Source organism: Pleurodeles waltl, chromosome 8 (genome assembly GCF_031143425.1).
Source record: "Pleurodeles waltl isolate 20211129_DDA chromosome 8, aPleWal1.hap1.20221129, whole genome shotgun sequence".
NCBI classification, from domain to species: Eukaryota; Metazoa; Chordata; class Amphibia; order Caudata; family Salamandridae; genus Pleurodeles; species Pleurodeles waltl.
Window position 1 is genome coordinate 1,405,164,676 of NC_090447.1, and position 25,608 is coordinate 1,405,190,283.

At 46.5% G+C, this 25,608-nt stretch overlaps 1 protein-coding gene across 2 annotated transcripts in view; it reads left to right on the top strand.

Moving 5' to 3' along the window:
- The window catches only part of ITSN1 (intersectin 1), a 1,130,286-nt gene that overhangs the window by 1,015,563 nt on the left and 89,115 nt on the right, over positions 1-25,608 (top strand). For both annotated transcript variants that reach the window (XM_069202488.1, XM_069202489.1), the window contains exon 32: positions 14,854-15,037. In XM_069202488.1, coding sequence (XP_069058589.1) covers positions 14,854-15,037 — 184 coding nt within the window. The remainder of the gene's footprint in view (positions 1-14,853; positions 15,038-25,608) is intronic.

The window sequence follows — 25,608 nt, forward strand, 5'->3', positions numbered from 1 at the left end:
ACCATTTAAGGTGGCCTGGTGGGGCACTTTCTTGCCTCGCAGGAGCCCAGCTGGTTAGTGGGAATATGCAGGATTTCCCCCAATTAACTATTAGACCAGATACCCTTCCGAACTCAGACAGCAGCGACATCACTGGGGGCAGCGACTCCTCCACTCTACGTATGTATATCAGGGCATCATCTGCGTATAGTGATATGGAGTGGAGAGTGCCGTTCCTTGACACCCCCCATTCTTCTTTTTTGGCCCGGACGCGTGCAGCTAGTGGTTCCATCGCTAAGGCAAATAGGAGGGGGGAGAGGGGGCAGCCCTGTCTTGTTCCCCTGTTAATCGGAAAGCTTTCTGATATTTTTCCTCCCGTCTTCACCCTAGCCTGTGGGGCAGTGTACAGAATGCGTACCCAGTTTGTGAATTTTGGACCGATACCCAGTAACTGCATAGTGGCAAACAGGAAGTCCCATTCTAATGTATCAAACGCTTTTTCTATGTCGAGCCATATTACCACCTCCTCGAGTGCGGTCAGGGGAGTGTCACCCATCACACTGAGCAGCCTCCGAATATTTAGGAAGGTGTTACGTTTCGGGATGAATCCATTCTGGTCATCGTGTACCAATATATGCATGTAGGAAGCTAGTCTGTTAGCCAGGATTTTGCCAAGTATCTTGCAGTCTAGGTTCAACAATGAGAGAGGTCTGTAAGACCTGACGTCAGTGGGGTCACGCCCCTGCTTTGGAAGGACCACTATCATTGCCTCTCTCATTGAGGGAGGCAGGATACCATTGGTCCCTGCTTCTTCAAACGTTTTTAGGAGATGTGTGTTAAGGTGCGCCGCGAAAGTGGAGTAGTATTCCGACGGCAGGCCATCTGTCCCTGGGGCTTTATTCCTGGGTAGTTGTTCAAGAGCCTTATTAAGTTCCCCTAATGTGATGGGGGCTTCCAGTGTCTCTCTGTCGACATGCATTAGTTGGGGCAGGGGGGAATCTGCTAGAAAGGACTCAAGTTGTTGGATGGTACATGATGTGCTTTTGGTGTATAATTGTGTATAATATTCCCTAAACGTATCATTTATTTTTACCTGTGTAGTAGCTATTGCACCTGCGCCTGTTCCTATCGCCCCGATCGGCGAGCACCGCCGGTCCTCCCGCAGCAGCCATGCGAGCAGCCTACCAGATCTGTCGCCCTCCGATTGTAGCCTAGCCACGTGGTGTTTGTGGTCGTGAAGGCGTAATGTAGCATCAGCCTTTGCATGTTCCGCGCGCATTTCCTTCAGGGCCGTGTATGGCGTTGCATTGCGGGCAACTGCGTTTTCTAGTGCTCTTAGTTTCTTCTCCAGCTTGCTAACCTCTGCATGGAGTGTGCGCCTCACCCCCCATGTAGTGGAAATACAATGTCCACGGATCACCACTTTGTGTGCGTCCCACTCCATTGCTCTTAATTTTGTGGTGCCAGTGTTTAATACCCAATACTGTTTCAGCGCTGTTCTCAGTGAGTCTGTGAACGCAGGGTCGTGTAAGGCTTCCGCTTGTAGCCTCCACGTTGGGATAGCCTGGCGCTTCCTGCCCCAGTCCAAAACTATTTTAAGCGGTGAATGATCTGATAATGTCTTGGCTAGGTATTCTATTCTACTGGTCCCTGTGCAGATCTCCTGGGTGCCCCACATCAAGTCTATCGTGGTGTGTACCTTATGTGGTGCTGAATAAAATGAATATTCCCTGTGTCGTGGGTGTTTCATGCGCCATATGTCATGAAGGCTCATGTTACTAGCCCATATCGATAATGGGCGGCTGGGGTGTCTGATGACTATTGAATCTGTGGGGGGATTTGACCTGTCCAATGCTGGATCTGGCGTGCAATTGAAGTCACCTCCCCATATGGCGGGTGTTTCAGGGTTCGTTAGTAACGCTGGAGTGAGTGTGCTCAGGAACTCAGGCAGTGCGCTATTGGGAGCGTATACCCCTATGATTGACAATTGTCTGCCGTCCAGCTTACCCTCCACTACCACATATCTGCCCTCGTGATCTATCTTGTGTGATGTTTGGATAAAAGGGACATTCCCTGCTATCCATATAAGTACCCCCCTCGCGAAGGTTGAATAGGATGTGCCCACAATCTGACCTCCCCATTTACTGCGTAGATCCTGCAGGTCTGGGTCCCGCAGGTGAGTCTCTTGTAGTATTGCAATATGTGTGCCATGGCGTTTGAGTCGTGCATGCACCCTGGACCTTTTGCCCGGAGTCCCCAGTCCCCTGATGTTCCAAGTTACTATGTCATATTTGTATGTGCTATGGGTTGTGGATTGGGCCATATTCAATTTGTGAGTGCATGTCTTGCACCCCGGATCCCGGGAAGGCCCATTGGGTCCCCACAGCCCCCACCGCCCCCGCGTGCGGGCCCCTTGCCTCCGGGCGTTTATCCAGTGTTGCGAGCAGACCGGTAGTGCACAAACTAATAGTTACCCTCTTTCCCTCCCCAACTGGATCCCAACCCAAACTATGAACTTGCAACAGGCTACACACCCATTTTAGGTGCGTGCCAAGGTGTATCCGTATGGATATCTGCGGGGGAGCAATAATACTATCCGGATGCGGCTCATTTTAGGGGCTCGCATCCTTCTGCAGACACGGTCCGCAATTGGCTTGGGGCACTCCCAGGGCACAGCCATCCGCCCCCCCACCCCACGCCGCGCACAATATGAATAAAGGAGTTATCTCCAGGAGCAAACGTGCAAGGATACATAAGTTCAGGTGATGTGACCACCCACATCAGGAGGAGGTCGCAAAGTTCAGTTCTGTATTCAGGCTGTGGCGGTTGGTCCCCCCCGGGGGGGATAGTTCAGTAGTGTTTGTTCAGAGTGTGTCTGCGGACCTGGGGGTGAGCTCCGGGCCCCTCAATGCCTCCGTTAATGTAGAGTCCGAGCTGACCGAGTCAGAATCCGAGCCCTCCACTGGCTGGGTCCTGAGCGTCTCAAAGGAATTCTGATTTAGTAGGGGGGTTTCTTTAAGGGCCCTGGCTCTCTCCTCTGCAGCATGTTCTACCGTGGGTTGACCCCTGGCTCGCCTTTTGGATCGTTTCCTAGGTTTCATCGTTGACCAGTTCTCGCCGGTACCGGCTGCCTCGCGGGGTTGGGTGAAGCCTTTGGCATGCATCCACGTCCAGGCATCTTCCGGTGAGGTGAACATATGAATGCGCTCATCTGTTGTTGCACGTAATTTAGCGGGGAACATTAATGCGTATTTTATGTCATACTCCCGGAGGCGTTGTTTAACTTGGGTGAAGGAGTTGCGTTGCCTTTGCACTTCCTGAGTGAAATCTGGATAAGCGTAAACAGTCGAGTCCTCATACCTGTATGGACCTTTGCTGCGGAACTGTTGAAGTATCGTATCCCGGTCCCTGAAGTTTAGGAACCTAGCTATCAGTGGTCTCGGAGGTTGGCCCGGTGCCGGGGGGCGTCCGGGGATTCTATATGCTCTTTCCACTGAGAAGAATTTGGATGGGTTCCCATTCAGGACCTCTTTAATTAGCCAGTGTTCCAGCAGGAGCTCTGAGCTTTGATCCAGTGATTTTTCAGGAAAACCAAGAAAACGTATATTGTTGCGACGGGATCTGCCCTCCGCCTCCTCTGCTCTTCTCATCAGTGACTTTACTTCTGCATCTAGACGGAGAACTTGTTTTTGGTTATCCGCTACCGAGGGGGCCAGGTCACTTAGCACCGCCTCCGCTGTCTTCACTTTATCAGATAGTTTGCCATGGTCTACTCTGAGGATGTTCAGGTCTTGCGATACCGTGTCTATCCTGGTCTCCAGTGAGGTTTTAGTGTCCATGATTGCTTGTAGTATTTTCTCGAATTGCGAGGAATGTGACATGAGCGTTGACTCCAACGACTGCAGAGAGGGCGTATGCTGCTGATCTCCGGGAGCCTGGCCTGGCGTGTTCCGGTCCTGGTTTTTAGCTGATTTGAGCCTTCCGGCCATTTTGACTTATCTGTTGCGGCCTGCTTCTTCCCAGAATCTCGCGCTCACCTACTTTCTCTTGGCCCTGTAAGCGAGGAGGGCATATATGTCCCCGCGGGGCCACGCCGGTGCAGATTTAAGTTTTTGAGGTTTCGGCCCTACTGTTGGTTCTCTTAATGAGATCTCATTCAGGTGGTCTAGTGCCTCCCGACGCTGGGTCCACGTGCGTGCCCCGAGCCCCCGGTCAGTAGCCAGCTCCAGGCTCTAGGTCCACTTTCAGTGTGGAGTAAAGGAGTGATATTCCCAGGTGTGTTTACTTAGTGTGATGCGGGCTCGCACAGTTCTTTAAGCACTGTTCCTCCCTGCGGTGCAGGTCGGCGCCATTTAACAGAGGATATGGCTTAGCTTGATCCTGGTCGACCCTGCGCAAACCACGTCTATGGTAGCTTCGATATCCAGCTGCAGGTCCAGAGACGATTCCTGGGACGGGCGCTCCACGCCAACCGCTATAGGATAGGGAGGCACCCCCAGTGGCCCACAACAGGATTCGTCTCCCGTCCTTCTTCCCCCCTCGCGGGCAGGAAGGGGGTAGGCGATGCAAGGCGAAGGCAGTGACCAGTTCCCCTCGCAGCGGTCCCCGCAGACGCCGTACGTCCGTCTCGCCGTCAGGACCTCCAGATCTGGCGCAGAACCCCGCCCCAAGGGGAGACGGCGCCAGCGGCCTCCAGGAGAGGGCGCGTCTGCTGTGGCCGAGCGCACAGCCGCCCGACAGGGCCCGCGGCCACGCGTAGCAGCTGGGGAGTCCAAGGAGCGGATCCCGACCCGCTCATGTAACAGATACGCCCCTGGCCTGTTGTTGTGGTCCCACAGGGCCTTTTGCGGAGGGGGAAGCGCGTCTCTCTGCTCGCTTCCAGTCACGGCGGGGACATCCACCCGGGGTCCCTGCAGTCCCCGCCACTGAATCGCCGCTGCTCCCTGGGGCTCCCCCACGCCTGATTGGGGGGGAGGGGAAACTCCGGCGGCCGATTGGCGTCGAGGAGGGGGGGGGGGGCACCCAGGGCGAAATTAAAGCTTAATATGGGTTTATCACCCTCGCGAGGTGGGCCGCTCCCCGCTTCCGCGCACCCACCTCTCCTTCAGTCCTTAAGGCCGCATCCAGCCCGACGCGGCCAGCAAAATGGCGGCCGCAGCTCCCGGCTCCGAGCAGCTCCGCCGCAGTCCCTCTGCCCGGCCGCTCGATCACGCCCGGAGCCGCCGACGAGAGGAGAGCGGTCCCAGCCGCGGATCCCGCCGCAGGGCTGCGACAGCGGCGCCCCAGAAGCGCCCCGCAATTATTTACGAGGCGAGCCCGAGAGGAGCGCTTAATCAAGCGTCCTTCCCGGTCGCCATCTTGGCTCCGCCCCATTATGCTTATTTCTTGCTTTTATTTTATATAGCAGAACAGTCAAGAAACAAAAAACACCAATCCCATAACGGCCAGAGGGAAGATATAGGCCAATGGGAACAAAACGCTGAACAGAATGGGCCAATCAGGACCCAACATAACCAATATATACCTATCTAAACCGCGAGCAGTCCTCTTTTCTTGCTGCTCGCAGTCAAGATAAGTATATATTTGTTCTATGTTTCTCATTTATCGTATAATTGCTTTTAATGTTCACTTGAATTCAAAGTTATTAGATTTTATATTACTGCTTATGCGTATTTCTTCCGTTCGCTTCACCGTTTATTCTAGTCTTCCTTTCCCCTACTTGAGGTTTTGTTTGGTGCCTCCTGGCGCCTGTTGTGCCTTCCTCCATCGCCATGGTTCTACAGCTGCCTCTCGCCTCAGGAACGCTGCCCACCTGAGCTATTTTTAGCTAAATTTAACTGTTTTTAGCTTCCGCCTTTTAATTATGTTTATCGGCAATGCGCCCGGCTCCCTCTCGACGCTTCCTCAGAATATTTCAGCGTCGCTGGGTGTGTCCCAGTTCATTTCCTTTCAGCAGGGGCACGGCTTTGTTTTAAAGCACGCCCGCTCTCCTGCCTTTTCACAATTAACCCCTTATTTACTGTTTTTTTCTCATTTTCTTCGTTTTACACCTAAAATTTGATTTTTCTAATTTTTCACGGCAATGACAGGAGGAGTTCAAAAGTAATTTAAATGATTTTATTCAGTCTGCTGTTGCCAAAGCTGTTTCATTATCCATGAACAGGGTCACAAAAAATCTTGAAAACTCTGTTTTATCCCTAATGTCACAATCTACATCGGCCCTATCTGCGGGGGAACGCAGAAAGCGCAAAGCCACGGTTGCTTCCAAAAATCAACAAACCCCTAAAAAATCTGCACTTCTGGATGGTCAGTCTATCTCACATGAGATTGAGGACTAAGTTCCTCTCAGGCCTCCCAATAAGGAGAGGAAAGTTTCAGGAGAAAAAAGTAAAAGAAAAACAAAACACTTCAATAACAGTGTGCAAAAAGATTGTGATTTCCTCCATCCAAGATACGGATGATGAGGTTGACCCTGATTCAGATAACAATTACGATGAAGACGATATCATCTCCGATCCCTGGTCTGGTCCTCCTCCTAAGAGACAAAAACCAGTGGTTTACAATGAAACCCCAACAGCCAAATCTATTTTGGACTCAGAGGGTAATCTCATGTTCGACCCAAGTCTTATTCACCATCCTAATTCCACGGAATGGTTTCCGTCATCTCATGTAGGAGATTATATATCGGCAAAGTTACGCACGCCCCTAGATAAACAAACCAGGACGAAAATGAAAGCTGAATGTCCAAGGCCTGCTCTACCTCTACACATCACTGCTGCTCCCTCCATAGTCCCTTGTATGCTACCTTTCTTTAAGAAGTTTGGTAAAGATCCACGTAAAGGAGTGGATAAGGCATGGTCTGTGTGCCAGGACAAAATGCTGGATGTGGTGGGTCCTTTGGCTAAAATTTTTGATTTGGCTGAAACTGCCAGATTAGACAATCTGTACATTTGTTCAGAAGAATTGTCTTAATGGGTCAAAAGAGCTTTCTGCTTGCTGGGTAACTCCAATTCGGCAATGACCCATGAAAGATGTAAAGGTTTACTCCTTAAGTTAGATCTTAAGCTAGCGAACCTGGCTTCAATAAACCCTGGCATCAAAGCTGACGGATTGTTATTTGAAGATTCCTTTATCAAGGAACTGAGTAAATATGTGACAACTTTTGCATCGTTGGATAAAGCCCAGCAATCCTTAAAGAAGGTGTTTGCCAATTGTGTTTTTGCCAGGGCCGGTAGAGGTAGGAGTTGCTTTACCGGCCGCTACCCAAGATCTCAGGGTTTCAGAGGCTCCTACAATTCCTCCTCACAGGAATTCCGCCCCCAGTTCTACCCCCAGAGAGCCAGAGGCTTCAGAGGGAAGGAATCAACGTTTCTAAAGGTCTGCACAACCATCAAGTATGTGTTCCTTTCAGCCATCTTTCTGTTGGGGGTCGTCTAAAGTTTTTTCTTCACAAGTGGGAATCTATAAGTTCAGACCCATGAGTTCTAAATACAGTTCAGGGTTATTCTACTGAGTTTTAAGACACTCCTTTTCAAACAAACCTTCCCCTTCCTTTAAACTTTTTGGCAGAAATAACTTCTCTAGTATCTCAAGAGGTTCAATCTCTTCTTCAAAAACACGCAATTCAACACACTTTACTGCACCCTCTTGGCTTTCTAAGCTCCATCTTCTTAGTTCTCAAGAAAAACAAAAAGTTGAGACCAGTCATAAATCTCAGAGATTTCAACTGTTTTGTAGTATATCACCATTTCAAAATGGAGATCATTTTACATCTCAGGTATACTCTCCAACAAAACGACTGGATGGTTCGTTTGGATCTTCAGGACGCTTACCTCACCAGTCCTATTCATCCAGACCACAGGAAATTTCTTTAATTCCAGTGGCAAGGATCAAAATACCAGTTTCCCCCCCTCCCTTTCGGTCTCTCTTCAGAACCTTGGTGTTTTACCAAATTAATGAAACATATGATATCCTATCTCAGGACACAAGGTATACGTCTCATCATTTATGTAGACGATATTCTGTTAATGGGTCAGAATCTTCAATCCCTGCTTTCACAAATGCGTCTGACTTGTTCTTTTCTCACGAACTTGGGCTTCCTCATAAACAAAGAGAAATCAGTCCTCATCCCGTCTAAAAAAAAAATTGGAGTTCCTTGGCTTTCTCATAAATTCTGTAGAAGCTTCTTTCCAACTACCCGCGTCAAAAATCAAAGCGATAAAATCAGAGATAACCTGCTCTTTACTCCTTCCTTCTATCTCCCTCAGGTTTCTTGCAAGAGTTGTAGGTCTACTCTCCTCCTCAATTCAAGCGATCGTTCCCGGTTCTCTTCATTATCACACTCTTCAGAGATTAAAGATTTGTCATCTTCGCAAGGGTCTTGCTTATTCAGATTCTATCCTTCCAGATCACAAATCCCGTATAGAACTCCAATGGTGGTTGGATCCCCTCGACGCTTGGAACGGCAGGACTATCTTTGCATCAGCCCCAGATCTTGTGTTAGAATCAGATGCAAGTGTGACCGGTTGGGGCACAAGATGTGGTCAAATATCGACTGAAGGTACATGGTCTCCACAGGAGTCTAAATTGCACATCAATTGTTTAGAGATGCTTGCAGGCTCCTTTGCGATTAAAAGCCTTGCAAAAAACAAAGGGGGTGATTTTAACCTTGGCGGACGGCGGAGGCCGTCTGCCAAGGTACCGCCGCCAAATGACCGCACCGCGGTCAAAAGACCGCGGCGGCCATTCAAACATTTCCTCTGGGACGGCGGGCGCTCTCCAAAAGAGCGCCCGCCGGCCCAGAGGAAATGCCCCTGCAATGAGGACTCCGGCTCAGAATTGAGCCGGCGTAGTTGCAGGGGTGCGACGGGTGCAGTTGCACCCGTCGCGTATTTCAGTGTCTGCAAAGCAGACACTGAAATACTTTTTGGGGCCCTCTTACGGGGGCCCCTGCAGTGCCCATGCCATTGGCATGGGCACTGCAGGGGCCCCGCGGCACCCCCTACCGCCATCCTGTTCATGGCGGGTTTCCCGCCATGAACAGGATGGCGGTAGGGGGTGTCTGAATCCTCATGGCGGCGGAGCGCGCTCCGCCGCCATGGAGGATTCACCGGGGCAGCGGTAAACCGGCGGGAGACCGCCGGTTTACCCTTTCTGACCGCGGCTGAACCGCCGCGGTCAGAATGCCCTCGGGAGCACCGCCAGCCTGTTGGCGGTGCTCCCGTGGTCGGTGACCCTGGCGGTCACCGGCCGCCAGGGTCAGAATGACCCCCAAAGTCTGATGTTCTATTCTACTCCGCATGGACAATCTGTCGGCAGTTCGATACATCAACCATCTGGGAGGTACAAAGTCCAACCCTTAGGCGGAACTAGCCAAAAGCTTTTGGGAATTTTGTCTACATCGAAAATTATCAGTTCAGGCAGACTATTTGCCAGGAAACCTCAATTGACTGGCAGATTGGAATTCCCGATTTCTGACCAATTCCAGCGATTGGAAGCTCCATCCTTCTGTGTTCAAAACTCTACTTCACAAATGGGGACCCTTACACATAGATCTATTTGCATCTTGTCTAAATGCACAATTGCCTCAGTTCTTCAGCTGGAGACCAGATCCCCTTGCTCTAGCAGCGGATGCCTTCCAACAAGATTGGTCTCAATGAATCAATTATGCTTTTCCACCTTTACTAATTATCAACAGAGTTCTTTCTCAAGTTCGACGTCAAAAGGCTTCTCTCATCTTGGTAGTTCCCCTCTGGCAATCCCAAGTATGGTACCCTTCTTTTCTGGAGCTAACCATGGATTTTCCGATAATTCTCCCTGTGTTCCCAAATCTCCTTCTCAATCTGAAGGCTACCCACACAATCTAATTCTCAACAATTCTCTCACCCTTTCGGCTTGGAACATAACAGGTCTTTCCAACCTTGTGCAGCAATTTCAAATGAAGCTTCAGACTATATCTCTAAAGCATGGGCTCCTGGAACCACAAAGGCTTATAAATCAGCCTGGTCTTTATGGCACAGCTGGTGTGTGAGAAAATCTTGTGATCCCTTTTCAGCAGATCTTTCTCTAATAGTTAATTTTCTAGCAGCCCAAGCAAGTTCCGGTAAGTCCTACAGAACCATCAACCTTTATCGTTCGGCAATTTCCCTTAATCATAACCACATCAATGGAAACCCAGTCGGAGAACACCTCCTTATTTGCTGCCTTTTAAAGGGAGTAAAATTTTCCAATCCTCCTACTCCCAAATATAGTGAGTTATAGGATGTCAATGTGGTTTTACAACTGTATCTTTCATGGCCAGAAAATTCTTCTTTATCTCTCAAGATGCTTTCTGCTAAATTGACAATGTTGCTATGTTTAGTTTCTATAAAACATTTATCAGATGTCAAAGCTTTAGACATTTCTGGTCGTCATTTCACTCCCACAGGTATTCTCTTTAAAATTTGCAGGCAACCAAAACTAATATTTCTTCAGTTTTCTATCTTTATTTTCCAAATCAACCTAAATTGTGTGTAGGAAATTGTTTGAAAGTATGAACAAAAGGCAGTACATCTTAGAACGTCCTCTTTCTCACAACTTCTTATCTCTTCCAAAAAACCTCACAAGCCGGTTTCATCTCCTACTTTAGCCCATTGGATCAGGTGGGTCATGTCCCTGGCAGGTATTGATACTTCCAAATTTGGCGCTCACTCTTCCAGGGGTGCTATGGCTTGTAAAACCTTCTGGGCTGGATCTCGCATAGAGGACATTCTAAGATGTGCAGATTGGTCTCATGATAATATCTTTCGTACCTTTTACTGCAAACCTATTGATACAGTTGCTTCTGTGGTGATTGATATGCTTTGAAGGAGCATAATAAGAGCCTCCAGTCTTGACATAAAATGTAGATTTTCCTAGTAATTTATGAAGGAAACTCTTAATTTTATTAAAGACACGGAGGCGAGTATTATACCACCACGAAACTCATACTAATCATTTTTATTTCCCACCCATCAGTTGCATCTTCCGCCACTCCAGCAAACAACGCATGAAGATTGGATTATTCCTGTAGCCTTTTCACGGCTTTCTGAAGTTACACCTTCTGCTCCAGAGATCACCCCTTCAAGCCGGTTCCGGTTCTCCGGTGCAGATATTCATTGGATTCACCTTGTTCAAGACTGTTTTTCTTTGAGTTTAGCCATTCTGATAATTAGTTCAATTTTTCCAATGTTTTCTTTTTATGCTTAGACTTCTCGCTCAAGAAAAGAGGACTGCTCGCGGTTTAGATAGGTATATATTGGTTATGTTGGGTCCTGATTGGTCCATTCTGGTCTGTGTTTTGTTCCTATTGGCCTAGATCTTCCCTCTAGCCGTTATGGGATTGGTATTTTTCATTTCTTGACTGTGCTGCTATTTAAAATAAAAGCAAGAAATAAGCATAATACTCGCCTCTGTGTCTTTCATAAAATTAAGACTTTCCTTCATAAATTACTAGGAAAATCTACATTGTGCATCAGATGATAGATTATGTGGCAAATGCAGCAAATCTATAACTATGCGAATATAGCTGCAGCCGCACAAATCTAGTGGCTCTGGCTATGAGTGACATAAGCAGACGTTGGGGAAACTCATTTTGGAATTATGTATTTTTGACTGGGATCTGCATGATTTTCAACTGGTTTGCCTGGTATTCTTGCTTGCTACTGATGGTTTCTCTCATGGATTGCACATCTGTGCTGTAAACAAAGTGTCTACTGTAGACTTGCTCAGGACCATCACATGTCCTCTCCCATCCTCTACAGTCATTGTAAAGTCCAAACTCTGATACAAGATGTGACAGCTGTCCAGAGGGTACATTGAATTTTGAGCAATGACCCTCCGTTACTTCCCTTCTCTCTGTCTTGTTAGTTTCACCTCTGGGTTTTTCTCACAATCAATGCCTACTTCCTGATTTGCCAGTGTATTATATATCTTAGGTTTCTTGAAATGCAGTAGAAGACATCATTAAGTTAGAGTGTACCATCTTTCAGCTTGCTAATGGCTGAGCTTCTGTCTGTGCTGTTGTATCGCTGGATGAACAAAATGAAAATACTAAGGCAGTGATTCTTAACTTTTGACTTCGGTGGACTCCACCTATCATTACTGGAATGTGGAGGTCCCTGCTGAATAATTATTGTAACCCGGGGACCCCCACAGGGTCATTACTGGAAGTCAGGGACACTAGCTTAAGTAATTTTGAAGAATTGAACCACAAAACAATAAACAAATGAAATAATATGTTATTTAATTCACAAACAAGTATAACATAAACATATCTCATTTTTAATTTTCATTGGAAGACTGGAGCTTTTTCTAAATTCAATTAAGGCAATCCATCATCCAGACTATATTCTGTTTGATGTACTTGCACCGTCCCACGTCTCAGTCTGTGGATACCAACTTAATTTTTAGCCTCCAATTTCAAATTCATTCACATTTACAGAACAGTTACGGACCCCCTGAGTAGGCTTTGTAAACTGCCACAGATCCCCGGACCACAGGATAAGACCCGCTCTACTAGATTTTACCAAATAATGAGACCTTCGTGTGTTGGAGCCTTCACATCGCAGGATCATCTGGAATGTCTAGTTTAGTAGCTTTTCCAGACGAGAACCTGAGCTCTCTTCACAGCTATCTCAGCTTCTATTGGAAGAAGTGCACTTACACAATGATTTCATACTCATAAGACATTCAAATCTGAGCCCTTCTTTGGCTTGTGTCAGAGAGCTCTCCGACCAATGTTATTATTAGTTTGGTTTTGTTCTCCAGGTTTTTAAGGAGAAATAAACCTGCTTCAAATATATTTAGCTAACGTTGCATTGAATCAGCTATATTCTGGAAGATCTGTGTTCCTTATTTTTGTTTTTGAACACATAATGTTGGGGACAGATTTTTTTGCACAGTTTTAATTTACATGTCTGAGACTTGCGACTTTTAATAGCATGTTGTAGTTTAGGAGCTAACAATCAAGCATCAGTTCCTCTCATATCTTGAGATGTCAGAAAACATGACTAAACCTGGAGGATTCTTTCGTGTAAGGGAACACATAGTACTGTGGTATGTAACTTTTCTTATTTTGTTAATGCCCTAGGTGAAATGAGCTGATTCCTTCATATAATCAATCCCATCTGTCTGAGCCAAACCTTAGTTAATTTGTAAATGTGGAAGTAAGTAGTTTTAATTTATGGATGATGAGACCATGAGATCCCTTTCATCTACTGCATTGTGACCAATCCTACATATTGCTGTTTATGAAGTTGGGTTTGCAGTCTTCCTAGAAAGAGAGCTTTAAACATTATATTGATAACGACTCCCTGCATGACAGGAAGCCACTTAATGTGCAGGATTATGGTGGTATGTTTGAAGACCAATCTAACATTTTTCGGGGAGCCTTTTCAAAACCATTAGAATGATTAGTACAACAAGTCTGTATTCTAACATGAAATCCCAAAATGCTTTTGCAAGGTTGAATTCACGAAAAAGGGATATTTTCCCCAGTTTCACCTCAAAATGAGTCATATTCCTAACGCCTCTCTCTATAAAATTTCAAAACTATCAATTCACATGAATGGGAGGAAGCTCTTTTTGCCTAGATTTCACAGAAAATGAACCATTCCAGTGGTGAAGATTTAAAAAAGATTTCATTTACCAAGAAAACATATTATCTCATATACTTCAAAAACAGTCTATCATAATTGCGACAAATTTATGATATAAGGCAGTTTACTCAATTCTGACAAGTGTCTGAAGCACTATTTTAGGCCTTCTTTTGCGTTCCAAGTCTCTGAAGCCAGGATGAGCACTATCCTGCTCGACTGCCTATGTCCCTCTGTCATCACATTTAATGTGAGAAAATTGTCCACAGCTCCAGAACTGTGTAACATCATACAATAAGTGTGATAGTAGGCAGTTTGCCTGCAACAGAGAAAGTATGGTCTTCCTTTTAAACCTTACCTGTGTACTAAACGATTTATTAAACGGTCCAGATGAGAATTGTTAGACATAGATTTATTTATTTTTTACAGATAATTTGTGTTTCACCCTGGTGATTATGGAAAATGACTTAAATAGTCAAACCAAAATATGCACAGTTCAAACAAAATCCTTCATATGTTTGTAAACAAATATCATTAAACCAGATAGGTAACTCAGTCAGGTAAATGCTCAGCTCTGAGATCACAGTGTAACCTGTATCTCATAGGTTTGAAGCCTGATGGGCCAAAGAAAGGTGTTATTCTTGCTGAGTTTAATATGCTGAATACCTTTAAATCAGCATAATACAAGCACCTGTAATATACAGGTCAACATAGCTACTGCATTATCTACATTGTCATTATATTGGTATCTTATCTCCTCTTTTTTTGTCGTATTTGTTCTTTTGCAAGATTATCATACAACAGAAGATCACCATAAAACTGAAAAAGGCACAGTGCTGTTAAAATAACTGTTTGAATATTGTGTGAAGATTCATAATGTTGATGCTGATGATTCTGTTGGCATTTTTCATACACAACCTTGCTGTCTCTCTGTTACTACTATAGTTAACATTCACTATTACAAACCAAGGGCCTAATTTAGTACTTGGCAGGTGGGTTACTCCATCACAACGGTGATGCATATCCCATCCGCTATAATCTAAATCCCATTGGAGATAATGGGATTTATATGTCCGCGGTCAGGATATCGGTCACCGTTGTGACGGAGTAGTCAGCCCTCCAAGTTATAAATCAGGCCCTAAATTATAAACCTGGTAGCCTTTGTGAAACTAACAAATACACAAGATAAATTATTTTATGGTAAAAGTGTCTGTCCTTCTGTCCTTTGCATGAGGCCTAAAATCCCTTTCATTTGGTGTAGAGCATTGCGGGTTCGGAAGAAAATGTCTGGTGAGAAGATGCCAGTGAAAATGATTGGTGACATCCTGACGGCCCAGCTCCCACACATGCAGCCTTACATTCGATTCTGCAGCTGCCAACTCAATGGGGCGGCACTCATCCAGCAGAAGACAGATGAGGTCCCGGAGTTCAAAGACTTTGTCAAAGTAGGTTGTTGAAATATGCAAATTAGAACCTCTTTATGAAATTGACCATGATTATGTACTTGCGAATTAAGAGACTAAGGCTAATGTTTCTCTAACCAACGAAACAAACTCAGATCTAACCTTCACTAGATCATTAGAAAACATTATTTGCCTTTGCAGAAATCAGCAATGGAATGTCTGTTTTTTCACTCATGCAAAAGTAAAATTGTGACTCACCTCACTTTCTGATAACTTTGAACATGTAGTTATAGGATTTCTCATCATGCAAACTTGTGCTGTTTAGCCACATGTCTACTTTGATATTACTCTGTTAAATCAGTGTTTGGTTTTCACTCCTAATTCCACTACTATGAAGTTAACAACCAGAGATCCTATCTTCTTAAGAGTACCTGGCTTATTTGATTGCTTCTTACTTCAAAACGCTTGACTTATTTTAACATCAGTTTATAAATTCCTTAACTGGTAACTCAGACAATACAGGTTTTTTTCTGCCATCCCTTGCTTAAGTGTTAAGTTTTGTATTTTTAGATGCTGTTTTAAGCCCACCAGCAGACCTCAAAGTTGGTTAATGCAATCCAGAGTATATCCACGGCCCTAGTAGGTCGTGTATATTGGGGAAACGCCCTTTTTCACAAAGGCTTTATCACATGTAGCCTTCATAACGAAACCGTCACCACAACAGCGTCATTACTACACCTGTCTTTGTGCCAATTGGAATGGCATTGCCACGCATGTCACTACAACAAAATGTATCATTGTAGTTAAAAACTTTAGTGGTGAGGTGGGGTTGCATCAGGTGTGGCTCAGAGCTGGGGAACGGGTGGTTTTATGGCTAAGGATGTGTGTCCCCTAAAGTGTTCGGAGTTGAGGAAACACTGCTTAGGGATGTGAGGGGGCTAAAGGGAGGCGTTGCACTTGGTGTGGTTCTTAGGGCTCAGAGCTGGGGAAGAGGCAGTTTTACCCTTCCAAACGAGGATGGATCTAGTCTAGTGAGATTGGGTAAAGCACTGTCCAGCTGCTTGTTGCTGCATGTGGGACCTAGACACCTTCCAACGGACACTTTGTGAAGTGATGTGTGTAAAATATTTCTGCCAGGAATCAGACAGTTCCAATTTACTGCACATGTATGATGAAATAACGTGCATTCTCCCAAGAAAGAGCTACCACACGGGGTACTAGCTGCCTTGCGTCTGGTTTAAATGACTCAAAAATACTGGCCCAGCAAGCTCCATGTACAGCAAACAGACCTGCAGCCAGGACTCCATGCAGGGTCTTGGAGTTTACTGTTGCAGGGCCTGTTGCTATGAGTGCCCAACCGCAGCGGGGGGGTGCAGGAGGACAGTTGGCGCAGTCTATCAAACTTACCACCAGGGGTGGTTCCTTCGCAATGGCGAAGGAGCATCGACCCACTGGCTAAGCCAGGAGATGAAAGATAAAACGATATTTAATTATTGTTTTATCTTTCATCTGCTGGCTCAGCCACCAGCGTGCTCAGGTTGGGGGTGGAGGTGGGGCTGGGCCGTGGGAGGAAGGGAGTGCACTAAGTGCGCATGTGTGTTTGACTGTCCATGTCAGGCCAGCCAAACACACATGCTCACCTAGGTTTCTTCAGCCCGGCTTTGTACACAGCCGGGCTGGAGAAACTGCACAGACCCCAGGGTTGTGTCTGAATGGCAGTCCAACCTGCCCAGTCCACTCCTGGTGCTGCTTTCATGCTACGTTTAGCATGAAAACAGTGCCGGAATTGCCAGGGAGCCTGTGCTGGTGTCCCAGTGAATGCTAGGACATCACATGACCAGAGGAGCAACGCGGCGAGAGGGCGGCAGCGACTGGAAAAGGTATAGTTGTTTTTATTATTATGGTTTTGTTTACTTGGACTTCTGAAATGCAGCTGAATTCTGTGCAAAGGATATCAACATGTGGAATTTGATATTCTCTGGAGTTGTGTCTCTACATTTATTCCATTCCATTTATTTACATGGAACAAAGTCAGTGGTACAACATCAGTGAGCACAGTGTACAGTCAACTTTTTGTACTAACACAGTTTCCCATACATCACCTCTTCCTAAACATGCATTCTTTCTTCAGGCACAAAAAAACTCTGCTCAAAATCTTTCTAATTGTTTAGACCAGATTTCAGGCAGTGTAAAAATCCCCTGCTTGGTCATAAGATTTCTATTTCTTTTGAAGACGTTTCCAAAATGTTCTAAGAGACTTGGCTGCTGATATTCACAATTAGATGAAGCAAAGTGGGGAATGATCTCCCTTTTGATCGGCTGACCCGAGCGACCTGAAAAACTTCCGCCCCATCTCTCTCCTGCCTTTCCCAGCCAAGGTAATAGAGAAGACCGTCAACAAACAGCTGACCTCCTTCCTGGAAAACAACAACCTGCTCGACCCTTCACAAACCGGATTCCGAACCAACCACAGCACGGAAACTGCCCTCATCTCAGTCACAGACGACATCAGAACCCTGATGGACAACGGTGAAACAGTCGCCCTCATCCTCCTCGACCTCTCGGCGGCCTTTGACACCGTCTGTCACCGCACCCTAATCACCCGCCTCCGCTCCACTGGGATCCAAGGCCAGGCCCTGGACTGGATCACCTCCTTCCTCTCAAACCGTTCCAAAGAGTTTACCGCCCACCGTTTCGCTCAGACCCCACCGAGATCATCTGCGGCGTACCTCAAGGCTCATCGCTCAGCCCGACACTCTTCAATGACTACATGAGCCCCCTCGCCAACATCGTACGCAAGCACGACATCATCATCATCACCTCCTACGCCGACGACACCCAACTTATACTCTCCCTCACCAAGGACCCCGCCAGCGCCAAGACCAACCTACAAGAATGTATGAAGGACGTCGCAGATTGGATAAGGCTCAGCCGCCTAAAGCTGAACTCTGACAAAACGGAAGTCCTCATCCTCGGCAACACCCCGTCCGCCTGGGACGACTCCTGGTGGCCCACGGCCCTCGGCACCGCACCGACCCCCACAGACCACGCCCGCAACCTCGGCTTCATCTTGGACCCCCTTCTCACCATGACCAAGCAAGTCAACGCCGTGTCCTCCGCCTGCTTCCTCACCCTCCGCATGCTCCGCAAGATCTTCCGCTGGATCCCCGCCGACACTAGAAAATCCATGACCCACGCCCTCGTCACGAGCCGCCTGGACTACGGCAACACCCTCTACGCTGGGACCACCACCAAACTCCAAAATCGCCTGCAACGCATTCAAAACGCCTCGGCCCGCCTCATCCTCGACGTACCCCGCAACAGCCACATCTCTGCACACCTGAGACACCTGCATTGGCTCCCAGTCAGCAAAAGGATCACCTTTCGACTTCTCACCCACGCACACAAAGCCCTCCACAACAAGGGACCGGAATACCTCAACCGACGCCTCAGCTTCTACATCCCCACCCGCCTCCTCCGTTCCTCTGGCCTCGCGCTCGCTGCCGTCCCTCGCATCCGCCGCTCCATGGCGGGTGGGAGGTCTTTCTCCTTCCTGGCAGCCAAGACCTGGAACTCCCTCCCCACCAGCCTCAGGACCACCCAGGACCACTCCGCATTCCGGAGACTCCTAAAAACCTGGCTTTTCGAGCAGCAGTATCAGAGAAGTGCTTCTGAACTCTGTGGACCCAGGCTCTCCTTCTGCCTTAATACTTCTTGATTTTGGCTGTGGTATTGAACACCATCGATCAGTTTATCTTTCTGACACAACTTGAACTTTGTGCAGACATCAGCAGATGTGCACTCTCCTGGTTCTCCTCCTTCTTATCCAATCACTTCCATCAAGTCAGACTGGGTTATTCTGTAGTCAGATCTGGCATCATCCAAAGTCCAACGTATCCTTGAATGCTCGGCTGTATCCCCAACACTCTTCAACATCAACGTGTATCCACTCGCAAAGATTCTTGACTACTACGACATGGTCTATCATATGTATGTAGATGATATGCAACTCTGTCTCAGGATTGATGTCAGATCTTTCAGTCAAGCTTTCATTGCCTATCCCAAGTTTATGCTGAACAGGATAAGTGGCCATATTTGAACAGAGACAAAAAAGAGCTTTGTTTTGTGAATCGCTAACATCCACCAATTGCCCTTTACCTCCCCTGAGCCTCACTTCCACAACTGTGTCCAAAGGTTAAAACCTTGGAGTACTGTTTGACAGTGAACCCTTTTTCATACCACATGTAATGCTGTCCCCGTACCTGGTTTTTATCGTCTAGGCCTGTTCTATGGTGTCTTCTCACTCTTCCACCTGCCTTACCATTATAATTTCCCTTCTTGGCTACTGAACAGCTTCTACATAGCCTGTCCACTAAGGCACTTGCAAAACTCCCAAAGGTTCACAACAATACTCTTTTACTAACCATACAAAATTGTACTAGTTGGATAAAACCACCATGACTGTATCAAGTGTGCTCTAGAAGACCCTCCACACACCCTGGCTCCCCGTACAGGAAAGAGCAAATTTAAAATGGTCTACATAAAGTTCTACATTGCAGGTCCCATGGCTCCTTGTCCAGGCTATTCATTCAGTAACATCCAGCTAGAAGTCTGGGATCCAAGAACTACTACTTATAGTTTGGTGGTGGGACCCTACAAACACAAGGATCGTTCCAATGCAACTCACTCATCACATTTTAGATTAGGAAGTTATTTTCTGAAGTTCAGGGATCTCCTTAAAACCTACCTTTCCTGCCCAACTTCTCTGGGGCTACCTACAATGGCTTGTAATCTGTTTTAACACCTTAAATGAAAAAAAAAGGAAATTCAATTAAATCATACCTGTCCTTTGAATGATTCTCTCTCTTCCTTTATTTAAAAATTTCGTACTATACAGCTTCCATACAGTCTCCTCTTAGTAAGTTCCTCACTGCCCCAGGACATTTTTTTCACAACCTCAAACTTCGCCTACACTTATCACTGTGTAAAAAATTGATTCCATAAATACAGTCCTTGCACACATTTTCTAAGACAGTAGTTAACTTTTTCAGACAAGCTCCTTGAATGGTTCGCTCTGCCTCTAATCTATCATTGTAGTATCCATTATTTGCTTATTTCTGAGTTGGCCACCCTCCGGGGGAATGCATGATCTGACAAGTGCAATGGAAGGTGTGCTTGCTCTTGCTGATTGATTTTTCTATTGCTGTCAACAGGGGTTCCCGTTATTTAAAACTCCGAAATAGGATCCATATCTATTTACTCACTCTTTTTTCCCCCTCTCTTTTTCCCATATTTGTCCAGGTTCGTCTTTCCTTACCCTGACCCTTTATGACAAAAATTGAAAACTTGGACTCATTAGCTTTCCAGGCAAATATTTTCTCTCCTGGATTTGTCTTACACTCATATTGTTTTCATACTGTATCCCTCTTCCCCATCAAAAAGCTTCCACAACCTACAGGTTGTCCTTTTCTGGAAATGTTTCTCCAGGTGGTTGGGGTTTATTTGAAGTTCCATCATCCAGTCTCTTGTTCTGGACATCATTCTGGGCATCTATTTGTTTTGCTTTCTCTCTTCTGAACCCAAAGCATTTACGACCGTGGGATCTCCAATTATACCTCTTTTATGTATTCTCCTCTGATGACTGCCTTCTGACACCATCTATCCATCATTATTCATGCTTGTTCTAGATCCTTCTGTAAAGATGATGTGTCATCAAGTATTGCCTTCAATTTTGTTAGAATTTGGTCTACAGTTCCCACAATTTTCGCCTCTTGCTGCTGAAGTTCTTCTCCTTATTTCCATATGGTGGGTGTAGTAGGGCTTGAGTTTTTTAGGTTAACATTCGCAATTGGAGTAGTCAAACTAATCCGGTGGCCAGACGTATCCACATAACTATCTCAGTAGAAGAGCAATTTTGCAATGATAGCTTTTTACATGGCCTGCTGGGGGGGATGATGGAACCACACCTTATGTTGCCCTGTCTAGAAAGAAAAAATGTGAGTGTACCGTGGGTTTCAACTTGTTACCAATCCAAATAATTTTCAGGTATTGCAAGCACGCTCTTTTTAATATGACTTCTGTATCTTGTGCTCACTGTTCTAATTTTGTAGCTGTCTAGGTTAGTGAATTACATATTGTTTGAAAGACTTCCAGGATGCATTCTATTTTTGCTATAGTTGTTTCCACTTCATTACTTTCTCACACGTTTTCCCTCTCTCTGTCCAAACCTGATAACTTTCATACTGACTCCATCTCTTTTGCTCTTTGTTAGGGTTATTACTTATTGTTTGGAGGACATGCAAGAGGCTTACTATTTTTGCTGTAGTTGTTTCCAATTCAGAAACTTTCTGCAAATTTCTCTCTATTGCCCTCCAGTGCCCCTTAGAGCAGTGTTGCAGATATACCTTATGGAGGGCTCCACCTAAGTGTCTTCTTCCCATTGATCTATATTTTTATGTTATGTTATCCTTTTTTGTATATCATTTGATGGCATCCTTTCTGGATTTATGTGTGTGTTTGCACCCTCTTTAGATATGTATCATCATGCAGATTGAGGCTGGCAATCACAGAGCACAAGCACTATGCCTAGCTGGGTAGTAAGAGGCAACAACAGTGGCTCAAGGCTTCTGCCCCTGGCGGAAGCTGGCTAGAATTTTAAGTAACGCTGAGGCTTACTATCAGTTATTGCTAACAACAGGTCTGGGCCCTCCAAAAATATTGCTCTTTGACTTCAATCATATATCTGGTCTTCCTCATCCATCTCCTACTCTAATCCCCAGGGGAACAACGCAGCCATCCACTGTTAAGGACTGCTGTTTGATAGAGACTTCTAGGATGAAATTCCTTACCTTAGAATATTCCCCAGGCACCGGACTGGATCTAGAAAAGTTTGACGAGCAGTAACCCTGCATACTAGTAGGTAGATGGCGTTGTTTGGCTCTGCATGGCCTCATCGTCTGCACCGAAAATGACAACCCCAGTGTGCCGACATCAGTTCTTTTCTTTCCGCCCCAGTCAGGCAGACCGGGAGATAGAGCTACCACCAGTAAATTTTTGACTGACCTTTTTCAGCATTTTGTTGAATATTTTTTCGAGTCTTTGTCTCCTAGAGTGACGATGTCTACCAAAAAGGCAGGTTTCAAACCATGCGGCGCCTGTCTCTTGGTTTGCCTTTGGTGTCTGGATCACAATGCCAAGACCTGAGAGGATTGTTGCACCATGCACCAAAAAAATTGCTGAGGGAGCATTCCTCAAGTTCCTCCCCACTGGCGCTGAACCACTCCCCTGTGTTCCAGATCACTCCCGTCGATTGTCATCCCTGTCAAATCGTCTGGAAAATCTGGCAAGCCCCATAAGAAGAAGAAGTTGCCAAAGAGGTCTTTGACTTGGGAGCTCAAATCTTCGGATGAGACATAGGGCCTTCAGCACTCGAGGCCTAGCTCTGTGTTGGAGGCTGCGCCTGGGCCATCTTCACACTGCCCTCAATTTCCGGGGGCCGGAGTGACCACTGCCGGGCTAAAGGAATTCCACTGGGCCATGCACCTCATCTTTGGGTGGCCCGACCTCTCTGGAGTGCCCTCAGGCTGCACAGGTTTGGGAGGGGCCCTTACCGGTTTTCCGCCGGCAGACCTTCCCTTGGTGCTAGTCAGGCCCCTGGGATCCATTGACAGATCCGGAGCGGTGCCAGTTAAGCGACCTTGACCTTCCCCAGCACCTGCTACAGTGCTGACACCTCTGCTCATCGATGGCACTGCATCCATCGTTGTTCCTGACTCCGACATGAAGCCGGAGGGGCGTCGCCTGACACCGTTTCTGGACCCAACTGGGGAAAATCACCCCATCTCTCAGCCATTGTCTTTTTCTTATAACAGGCCTGGATTGGGTGATAAATGGAATGGGGCTGAGGATTCTTATGAATACCAGCCCTTAGAAGACCCTGAGGACACCTGGTATGTGGATCTGGCCGATGCCAGTGGATTGAAAACCTCACTAGACACTGGCCTCGTCTCTCCCCCTACTATGACTACGGAGGAGGATGCCTCGTTTGCTATGGTGAACAGAAGGGCAGCTCAGGTCTTGGACACCCAGTTGCCCTTAGTGGTAGTCAAGATGAATGTCTTGACAGAGGTGGTTAAACTGGGGAGTCACCACATCAAAACCACTTCTCCCTTTCAATTAAGCCCTCACTGGCACCCTGCTTGGGGCCTGGTCTAAGCCCTGCACAGGGGCTCCTTTGTACAGGACAGTTTCCCGCTGCCATTGCCCCACCCCAGGGGACATCAGTTTCTTCACCCAGCACCTCACCCTGGACACCATGGTGGTCCAGACTCGCACCTCCAATGTCAACCCCTGCACTTTCCCTACCCCCTTACTGGGTAGGGAATCCAAGACGCTGGTTATCTAGCAATGTAACAAATTCACACCTGACTCCGTCTCTGACGCTCCACTTCATCAAAGCTGTACTGGAAACAGTGCCATTTTGGGCTTATCCTCCAAAGCAGCGAGTCCAGGATATTCAGGCAATGATTCCGATGTTTCAGCCTCTATCTTGGATTTCAGTGACTCAGAGGCTGCTGGACCTCTTGCCCTCCTTCGTCCAGCTTGTGATGCACGCCTGTGAGACCTGAAGTTCCAGTAGGCGCAGCACCACGGGAGTCTCTCCAACATTGTCCAGACCTCGGAGAGAACTGCAAAAGACCAGCAGCGGTGGTTTATTAATCACGATTGAGTTAGCACAGACTCCCCTCTCTTTTCCCTCTAAGGACCCTAGCTTCACACGCCAGTGATCAGTATTTCTCGTGGCTCTTGCCTTTGAAAGTTGAGAATTGAAACTGACATCAGCATGCTTGGGTAGTGTGTATATAGGCACTGCCCACGTCATTTACAGTGCTGACGATGCCACGTGGAGCCAAACGCCACTGCCTACCAGAAGGCAGGGATACTGCTCGTCAGAAGTTTCTGGATCCAGTCTGTCACTTGGGGAATATTCTAAATTAAAGAATCTGCGGCTGGATCGAGTCTCTACCAGATTACTGAAGGTAAGTAACTTGCCTTTCTGTGACGCCTCACTCGCTACATCCAGCAGGACAGTACTTCACATGAAATTATTTCCACTCCCCTGTTCCCTCACTGTGGTCCAGTCCATCTGAGCACTTCACCCCACATTGGCTGCCTCTGGCCCAGCCACTGCTTTGTCCATCTCCTTCAACTCTCGTGAGGCAACAGAATCATGGCTCCTCCGCTCTCCACAACAATTGTTGCTGGAGAGATTGCAAATCTACAAGTTCTCTCCTCACCACTGGCTTAGGATCCACTAAGAGCGCAGGCAGGCCATCACTGCTGCTCCGCTCTGCCTAGCCAATGGGCTCCTCCCAAAAACAGCAAGAATGTGGAAGGACGTCTTCATCTCCTTGTCCCATCAACATATTTCAGGGGATAGCTGCAGGACCAGAAAGGGTTGTAGGCTGAAGCAGAAAAGAAGCATGCCTTGCTCCTTATTCTGACAGGCCACGCACCTTATACCACTGGTATAATGCTGTCATTGGCAAACTGGAAGGACTTGAGGGTATGTCGCCAGTTGCAGCAGCACGTTAATTGCATTCTGTAATGCACCAGCAACAATGTGATATTGCTGGCACTCCTTTCCCCAAGGCATGTTCCTTTTCTCTGGGATTTGAGAGCCATTTTGGGTATGGAAGTTGAAGTCTTGTTTCAGGCACATGTAGTTCCACTGTTCTTCTGGGCACCTGTCTTCTGAAAGTTTGTACACAAACACATCTTGGAATTACAGTGTGTATTTTATTAAAAGTTGCAGTGTTGTACTCTTCCCTTTCTGGGGTAGATCTGTTTATTGGGTTTGAAATCTTACCTTCTCTTGAAATATGGTAGAAATTGTGTTAGATTGTTTTATAATTCATTGATCTCTTTACACTTTGGATACTGCTTTTCCTTTTTGTTTATTCTGGGGGTTTATTATCTTTTCACCGGAGGGCAGTGTTGAGGCAATGGATTCCCTATTGTGGTTATACCTTCTTTGCATCTCAACGTATTCATTTATATTGAAAGCGTATTTTACCGAACTTGCTTGCTAGACCAAAGAGGATCAGGAAATTAGAATTGCTCATTTCATCAGTGTTTATTCCCGTTTCGGTTCTGATAGGATTGGACCTAATTTTGTTTGTGTTTTCCTTTTAATGCTCTCAGCGGTGTTACAAATCTATGGATTTCGTTAATATCAAGGTTTCTTCAAGATCTAAAACAGTAATATCAACCCCCATAACTCTATGGTACATTGCAAATCAATTTACTTACGGTCTGTAAAGGTTTTTCTGCCCACAGCAATGTTTGGTGATTGTCCAGTCTTTTGCGCCGTCTGATAACTGTATAAACTCAAAAGTGGCTTTTGGTTCAGAGACTAAACTCCCAGACATCCTCAACTTTACCACATATGAATACAACATGGAAATGCCTTCACCCATCCATCAAGGTTATGAATTGCTTTCTCCATCTAAATCCCTCCCAGATGCTGAAAACGCCCATTTTGGGCCTAGGTAATCTCGCCTATTGTTGCTCAGTCATCATTAGAAAAATCACTGAGAAAGCAGTTGCCAGTC